Source organism: Lathyrus oleraceus, chromosome 2 (assembly GCF_024323335.1).
Source record: "Lathyrus oleraceus cultivar Zhongwan6 chromosome 2, CAAS_Psat_ZW6_1.0, whole genome shotgun sequence".
In the NCBI taxonomy this organism is placed as follows: domain Eukaryota; kingdom Viridiplantae; phylum Streptophyta; class Magnoliopsida; order Fabales; family Fabaceae; genus Lathyrus; species Lathyrus oleraceus.
The window spans coordinates 491,428,342-491,437,399 of NC_066580.1; the positions used below are offsets into that span (position 1 = coordinate 491,428,342).

Consider the following 9,058-nt stretch of genomic DNA (forward strand, 5'->3'; position numbering starts at 1 on the left):
TTATCAGTCTTCATTCGCACCCAACCAAAGATACTGTCGAGTCTCTCAATACTTCTAAATTTTCCCCTTCTGGTATTTTCCCATCTAACCAACGAACCAGCTCCCTCTTCAATTGATCGAACGTAGTGATGTTCCAGAACAACATCAACATCTGAGGTTTGTCTCTCGCATAAATCACCTTTCCGTATCGGCGACGAACACTAAACATGATTGCCAAATGATTAATTGAGATGTGGAACAATGACTCACATAACGCATCTATTTATAACAAAAAATGCATTTTACACTGAGGCGTCAATCCAATTGGCGCCTCATATCAACTTATACACAGGGGCGCCAATCCAATTAATTGGCTAGGGCAGGTGCCCTAGCCAATCCAATTGGCGCCTGCATTCAATTTTTAAGAGGAGTCGCCAATTAAATTGGTGTCTCCTCCTAAAAGTGGGGTAGTTTGAGATTTTTTTTGAAATCAGGGGTATTTTGGAAATTTTCTTAAAAAATGGGTTATTTTTGTAAAAAATTCGTTTTTTATAATTATATTTAGAGTTATGGAGAATCACAAGGAGAATGTTGGGTGTAAATTTGAGTGTTAAAATTTTATATTACTTATGAATGAGTTAAATGTTGAATTTATAAGAAAGATTACTTATTTATCTAACATCTTAAAATTTTGGATTGAGATGTAATATATCTGTCTTTTGGTTCTAGAGTATTAATCTTATTAGTACTCTCAAACTCTCTTAAACTCCCCCAATATAATTATAGTTTCCATTGTTTTATTATTTGATATTGATTCTATATGATTTGTTGTGCTTTCTTCAAAATTATTCTAAGTTTAAACTATATATTCACAGTTTAAACCAATTAAATTAATTATTATAATTATATTTTTTATAAATATTAAGAAAATAATTAAATATCTACTTATGTATGTATTTACTCACTCTCCCTTCCCATTTTTTCTTAAAAAATGTAGACTCAGTTTAATATTATTTAAAAAATAAATTGCAGATTATAATTGACCTCTTTCTTTATAACTCATTAATTTTGTTTCGAAGATATTTTATGTAGAATTTAAAAATTAAATTTGGATCACCATTTTTGAGTATGTGCTGGCCAGTAAGTCAATATCAATTTTTTTAGACTATCCAAATGTAACTCATTTTACAAATCAAATTTAATACTATTTGATTCTTTTTATGAGAGACAAATTACTTTTTAAATTTTATCGAATAACTAATATATTTGATTAATTTATTGACTAATTATATTGATTATTTAATAAATCTAAAAATTGAATTTGTCTTTTATAAAAAGAATGGAGGTAATATATTTTTTTAATAATTTAATTATATAACAATATTATATTATGACACAATAAATAATACTTTAATTTCAATTTAAAATTCACTTAATTATTTAAATTTAACTTGTGCACTATAATATATTTTGAATTAATAATTATTTCTTCTAAATTTAATTATTTTATTGCACCAATATTATATTATGACACAATAAACAATACTTTAATTTCAACTTAAAACTCACTAAATTATTTTAATTTGACTTGTGCACTATAATATATTTTTTGACTTAAAAAAATAAAATGTATTTACACTATTATATTTCTTGTGCATTGGAAATGTAAAAAGAATAATAGTCAAATGAATTTTAAACTTTAAGAAAAAAAAACTCTTTGTTATACTATCACAAACACCAAACTCTAACTTCATTCTTCTAAGACTCTAATGGATCCCAATCCTAAAAGACGTCGTTTTGGTTCATCATTTTCACTCACTTCTTTAGATGATTCATCGACTGTTGTAGTTGCTTGTGATCAAATTGTTGATGATCAAAATATCATTCAAAATCCAACATCGGATAATGTTATGGTGCTAAAAGGTAAACAACTTACGGTTCCTTCGTCTGCTTCAAATGTTGCCACCAAAAAGACATCTCAAATGATGTTTGGAGAATTTCTAAAAGCTTGTCGATGGTGCAAGAACACGATTGAAGAAGAGATCTATATGTATGGGTAAGTATTGTTTCTCCTTTCTCTCATTTTTCTATTCTTTTCAAATATTTCAGCATTAATTATGAGAAGTGAACAATAAAGATGAAGTGAACTTTATCAATATCAAACTCAATTGACAATATTATTAGCTACATCTAACATCTTGTTTGAAATTTGAATTAAAAATTTCCAACTATAATTTTCATCTAGGGATACTAATATGTTAATTACATAGACTACATTTTTTTTCATGTTCTAGTCATTCATTCAAACATCTATTTTCGTCTTTATTTTTAAAGTCTAAGGATTTAATTATAATGATATTTTATGCAAAATTGCAAACTCGAATGAATATCACTATTTTTTTTATTTGCGATACTATTATATTCTTTGGTCATTATTATAAATAAATTTATTTTTTTTTATTATATTTAACAATTAATATATCTAGTCCATGTATGGTCTAAATATATTAACTATCACATATAATAATAATAAAAAAATTTATTTATAATAATGACTAGAGAATATAGGACAATATAAAAAAACATTAGAGAGTAAATCTTTGACATTGATTTTGCTTCAATTACCATTTACAACGCAATCACACAATCAAAGTACTATTTGATAGGATGAATAGAAAATAGATTTAATTTTTTTTTTGGAATTGAAAAAATGATAAATATAAATTGGACATATATATATGCGTGACTGTGTGATTGCATAATTTAATTAATATAAGTTGGTCAATAACTTATGTGTGACAATGTGATTGTGGGATTTGTTGAATCACTATATTTTTCTCTATCTACAAATATTTATTTGAATATATATTGACCACTAGGACAATAACAAAAATAAATCATTAAAGAGGAAAAACAATCGTCTAGGTTCATTGTCTAATAGATTGTAAATGTTTGAAACTGGTTTTTATTTAATTATTTTTTACATGCAGTCAAAACATTATTATTGTTTGATATTTAATAGAATACAATATTTTTTATTTTATAATTTTAAAATAAATAATTTAAATTAGACCGTTCATGAATGTGTAATTACCGGATTTGTTGAATCATTTTATATGAATCCTATCAAATCATAATCATTATCTTATAAAAATTATTATTATTTGTATAGAAAAGTAGGTTTTAGATTTTTTCCCCATATTCTCTTTCGTATAATTGATCATATTTTGAACAAAAGAATTTAGAGACATACAAATACAATTAATCAAAACTATAGATCAAAAGGTTCCTACGTAGGGGAGGCAAACGAACATGTCCACCCCGTTAAGGCTCGTCATGCAAAAGCCCGTAAAAGAACATGGTGGAATGGGTAAATATAGTTGAGGATGCAGACATAAAATCTAGGTCCGTCCTGCAAAAAAGTGAGGGCGAGGCGGAGAAAGTCTGCAGACACTGCACCTTTTAAGCCTAAAAACATAATAATATATGCAAATGCATGTGCCCGCAAAAAAATGGGGTGGGAGGGTGCATACACATTAGAGGGTGGGGGCCTAAACCCTTGGTATGTCCCGCATTAAACTGTGGGCAAAACAGGCATTGTCCAACGGACCGAATCCATTTTGTTACCCATGTTCCTACGGATAAAAGGTTTAAGATACTAACAAAAACCACTATGCTGACAAAAAGTTAGGCCTCAAACTGCCAAGTCCACCACCAACAGACCACATCTCATTAAAAGAACAATAAAAAATCAAAATTCAACACCTACCTATGAATCAAGGTAAACCCTCGGTTCCCTATATTTGTAAGTAGAAGATATAGTTCTGAAGTCATTAAGAGAAAGTGCAAGAGTTCACCCCTATCTACCAATAAATCATTTTCAGTCCAAAAAATACTCTTTTCTTCTACATATTTCATTGATTTTTGCGATTTCCTTAAAATTACATCATTACGAACTTTTCAGATGGACCAAACCACATTATGCTGAACCAAGAGATAACCACACCTATACTTAAACTTACCCCTAATAAAAGAAAAGATTCAAAAAGCACCATAGGATCATTAGGAATTACCATTTGTCACCCCAACCACTTAAAGATTCTATACCATACAGACAAGACAAACTCACAAGAAACAAAGAGATGAGAGACCGACTCGACCGAAAAATTACAAAATGGACAAATAATCCTCTTAAGATCATAAACCACACCTCTCTTAGACAAGTTTTCTCTAGACGCAAGTCTATCTTGCAAAAGTTGTCAAGAGAAAATCAAGATCTTTAAACAAGCTCAACTGATCTAGATAAAGGGCGGGGGATCCGACTCACGTTAGAAGAGGAATAAAAGAAGAATTCAAACTGACCATATTAACAAGATAGGCGGATGCAAGTGAAAAAGTATCATTCTCTCTCATGCTTTCAGATCCACTTGTCTCTATGGTGATATCTCGAAGCATAGAAAAAAGCTCCTTAAACACATATAACTCTCTAAGAAAGAAATGTCTCCACCACCTAATATTCCAAATCAAGACCCCATTAACTATCAAACTAATCTCTCATACCAATCCATCATATCAAAAATAGTTACAGAACTAATCAGAGAACTTTGTGTTTAGGGGAAAGGACCATAACCAAAGGTCCTTCCAAAAAGAAGTTTGGGTGTCCGACCATACTTTTCTAATGACACCATCAACAAACCAAATTCAATTATCCTCCTCTTTAAACACAAGAAAAGACACACCTTTCCACTAGAAAGAAGTAGAGCGAAAACCCTCAATCCTCCTTCCACAAAGAGATGAAACCAACGGAGCTCCATATCTAGCTACAAGAATATCCCTGTAGGGACCCAAATATCATGTTAGCAACCTCCATCTCTACTTTTTCAAAAGGGAAAGATTAACCAACTGAAGATCCCTCACTCTGAACCTCATTTTTTCTTAGACTTGCACACATCTTCGCACTTAATCTAGGATATCTTTGAAGCACCTTTAGTCCCCCTAAAAGAACATTCTTTGTAACTTAACAAACTTTTTCCAAACCTTAAATTTTTTAAAAAAGACATGAAGAATATGAGGATATCATTAAGCATAAAATTAAGGTGAACCACTCTACCCCCTAAACTAAAGGAATATGAGGATATCATTAAGCCTCTTTTCCAACAAGTTAACTAAAGGAATCCAAGGGGTATCAAGCCGAGGATTAGCCCGCCCTGACAATCCAAGATACTTGAAACGAAGATAGTCAATCTCATAGTGGAGGAAATATCTGACAAGGGAAACAAAGTTAGAGTTAAAATTAACCCATATAAGATTACTCTTGAAAAAATTCATTCAAAACTTTAAAGTTCGCTTAAAATTTCTAAGAATAATCTTAATGATCCACAAATTTTCTAAAGTAGGATCAATCACCAAGAAAGTGTCGTCAGTATACTGACGATGAAACACCACCAGCCTAGATGTGCCCACCTTAAAAGATGAAACACCACCAGCCTAGATGTGCCCACCTTAAATTCTAAGTAAAGATCAATATCCTCAACTTTAATAACTAGATCACTAAGACATTCGATCACTAAAACAAAAAGGAAAGGAGTTAGAGGATTCCTTATTTAAATCTTTTGAATTCAAGTCATTTGATGTTTTCTCTCTAATTATAATGTTTGAATTATATAAAGTTTAATATTTATAAAATTGATTTACAAGATAATGAATATAACTCTTTATAAACACTAAACTTTAGTTAGACTTTATTTATTCTATATGATAGATGATTTTTTTTTCAATACAATCAGCCTTCCATAACTATGAGAAAATTCATTGACATCATCACTTAATCAATATCCATGACACATATATGTGTAAATTACAAAAAGTTGTATAATCTAACATCACATTTATTGGTTATTTTGAATTAATACATGTGATTACATGATTTAATAATCATACACCACATATCTTAGTTAATTCTAGGTAATATTGTAACTCATTCATGTAAATTTGAAATGTATCTTCATAAGAAAGTTTCCGATTCGAAAATATTATATTCCCATACAATAACATATATGGGAAGTTTAAAGAATGTCTAAACATATAGATTTTTGTATCTATTGATTTTCTTTAGCAAATCTTTTAATGTCGTATAGCTTTAGTAAGTATATCTTTTCATGATAATACATTAGGGCAGTAGTTCGTGATGGATTGTGGTATAGTTAGTGTGTGAGTGTTATAATTATTTTTTATTGAATGTTACATTAATTAATTAATTATTTTTATTTATATTTCAGCATCTTTTCGGCATTTTGCTCTCCCAAATGTCGACAAAATCAGATGATATCTGAAAATTATACAGTTGACATGTGTTCTAAAAAATCAGATTCTGCAAAAGAGGAAACTGATGATATTAACAAAAAGTGAAGCAATGCATGGTTTTTCTTTAGTTTTGGAATAAAGCAAAGTTGTGACAAATTTGATTATTTTGCAAGTTCATTTCATAATAATTGCAAAGATAGTTAACAAAACTTTGTTCTGACTGTTAAATTTCCCTTTCTATTGTTGTTATTTTCGTGGTTTCATTTGAGAATAATTGAATTGTTTGGTTGATTTACAAGTTTTTATTTGACATATGTATGTTTCATGTTGGATCTATTTGTGTTTGTACTCAATTTAATGGTACATTTGGTCATTGGGTTTCAATTTTTTTTACGTGTTTTGGAAAAATGTTAGAATTTTAGAAAAGTGTATGTTCATCAAACATGATATTTTAAAGATTGGACTAAAGTATTCTAAGGATACATCAAATTAATGGAGATGAGTGTGACTTCTTATAATAGTAGATAAAAACGAATTAAATATTACTCATATTTTCAGTATTTTTGAATCCATAAAAATATATAATAGTAATAATGATATTAATTAATAATTGAAAAGTATTTTATCGGTTTTATGTAATGCAAATACCAAAGTTTTAAATAAATAAATAAAATATATAAGTGTTTCTTATGAGATTTGAACTATATTCTTAAAAGTTACATAATCAAACTCTTATCATATCGATATTAGTCTTATTTGAAACATTATCGATATTAAATATAATTATCATTAATGGTGAAGTCACATTGGGACAGGGATAGCCATGGCCACCTTAAACTTTTATTAATTTTTATTAAAAAATAGATATTATATGCAATGTGTGAGAGAGAGAGAGAGAGAGAGAGAGAGAGAGAGAGAGAGAGAGAGAGAGAGAGAGAGAGAGAGAGAGAGAGAGAGAGAGAGAGAGAGAGAGAGAGAGAGAGAGAGAGAGAGAGAGAGAGAGAGAGAGAGAGAGAGAGAGAGAGAGAGAGAGAGAGAGAGAGAGAGAGAGAGAGAGAGAGAGAGAGAGAGAGAGAGAGAGAGAGAGAGAGAGAGAGAGAGAGAGAGAGAGAGAAGAGAGAGAGAGAGAGAGAGAGAGAGAGGAGAGAGAGAGAGAGAGAGAGAAGAGAGAGAGAGAGAGAGAGAGAGAGAGAGAGAGAGAGAGAGAGAGAGAGAGAGAGAGAGAGAGAGAGAGAGAGAGAGAGAGAGAGAGAGAGAGAGAGAGAGAGAGAGAGAGAGAGAGAGAGAGAGAGAGAGATCAAAGTAAAACTTCCCTTTCATTTTTTTAATATAAAGGCTCATATTTATTCATTTAACTTTGAGATTATTCTATTTAATCAATATATTTTATTTCATTTTTTCATATCAAGCACAATTCTTTTTAAGACACTCTCACTCTCTCTCTTTTTCTCTCATTTTTTCGGATATTTAGAGATTAAATTTATATTACAATTTTACTCATTTTATAATTATAAATTCATATTTTAAAACAAAAATATTTAAATTTGCATTATGAAGTGACTTTGTTTTACTTGGTTAAGGTATTTATAATAGTAAAGAAATATTATTTTTACAAAATAAAAAATTGAATATTTTTTTCAAAAATTTCAAGAAAACAATCATCAACAAACTATTGACATAATAATAATAATAATAATAATAATAATTATTATTATTATTATAATAAAATATTAACAATAATAAAATTTGATCTTATTTTATTTTTTATTGGGAAAAACATAATATTCAATCCTTGTCTTATTAATGTGTAATATAAATATCTTAAACAACTATTTTTATCTAACAGTTATTTTCCAACTTCATTATTAAAATACCTATCACTGTACTATTGACTTTTATAATAATAATAATAATAATAATAATAATAATAATAATAATAATAATAATAATAAATCTGAAAATAATAAAGAGTTTTGAGGAATAGAAAATATATTAAAACCCATTCAAAATATATTAAAATATATAATGAATCAGATCAAAGTAGTATATTAATTTTTTAAAATATATTTATATGATTTTTTGAGGTATATACTATACTAAAAATAACAATCTTTTGTAAAATAATGGTCAAATATTATCTTTTGTAAAACAATAATCTTTCAATATTATATATACCATGATCAAGAAGAAAAAACTTTCCTTCATTAAGCAATTTATAACGATTTTCATTTAAAAACATAAATTTATGATTATAAAATTAGTAAAAACAAAACTGTATTTGACTTTATAAAAGTAAGTAAATTGTATTAATGAAATAGAAAAGTTAAATGTTAAAAGAATAAAAATGAATCTTAAAATTAAAAAAAAATGAAGAGATATGATCTGGTGTCAAAATAAACTTTGACACCTGATATTATATATTGGTTGGTGTGCACTAAATTATTATTAAAATTAATTGTGAACGGCAAACTTAAACTCAAAACGTTAATCAAGGTTGAAATTTCGATGAATTCTTGATGTTGGAATTTCACCAAAACTTGAAGAATTTTGAATCAATCTTGATGAATAAGACTCAATTTTTGTGATTGATTTTGCCTTTTGTACTTTACACTTCACTCGAGTGAATCAACCACATCTTGGGTGCAAGATGATTCCGCTGAACAAAAATCTGAGAAGAAAAGATAAAATGAATTGAGGAAGAAAAAAAAATTAGAGTTTGAGAGAAAAGGGGATGGGGGATAATATTTCTGATTAGTTTCTCTTTGCTTTCAAACGG

At 28.5% G+C, this 9,058-nt stretch overlaps 1 protein-coding gene across 1 annotated transcript; it reads left to right on the forward strand.

Moving 5' to 3' along the window:
* Positions 1–1,733: 1,733 nt before the first annotated feature.
* LOC127120931 (uncharacterized) lies at positions 1,734–6,427 on the forward strand. The gene is made up of 2 exons (XM_051051549.1): positions 1,734–2,035; positions 6,258–6,427. The coding sequence occupies exons 1-2, from the start codon at positions 1,749–1,751 to the stop codon at positions 6,385–6,387; spliced, it is 417 nt and encodes a 138-aa protein (XP_050907506.1). The 5' UTR covers positions 1,734–1,748; the 3' UTR covers positions 6,388–6,427.
* The last annotated feature ends 2,631 nt before the right edge of the window (positions 6,428–9,058 follow it).

Excerpts from the sequence above, each read along its gene's own strand:
- LOC127120931 (XM_051051549.1), top strand. The coding sequence starts at position 1,749 with ATGGATCCCAATCCTAAAAGACGTCGTTTTGGTTCATCATTTTCACTC. Across the intron at positions 2,036-6,257 it reads GAAGAGATCTATATGTATGG|CATCTTTTCGGCATTTTGCT; the intron begins GTAAGTATTGTT and ends TTTATATTTCAG.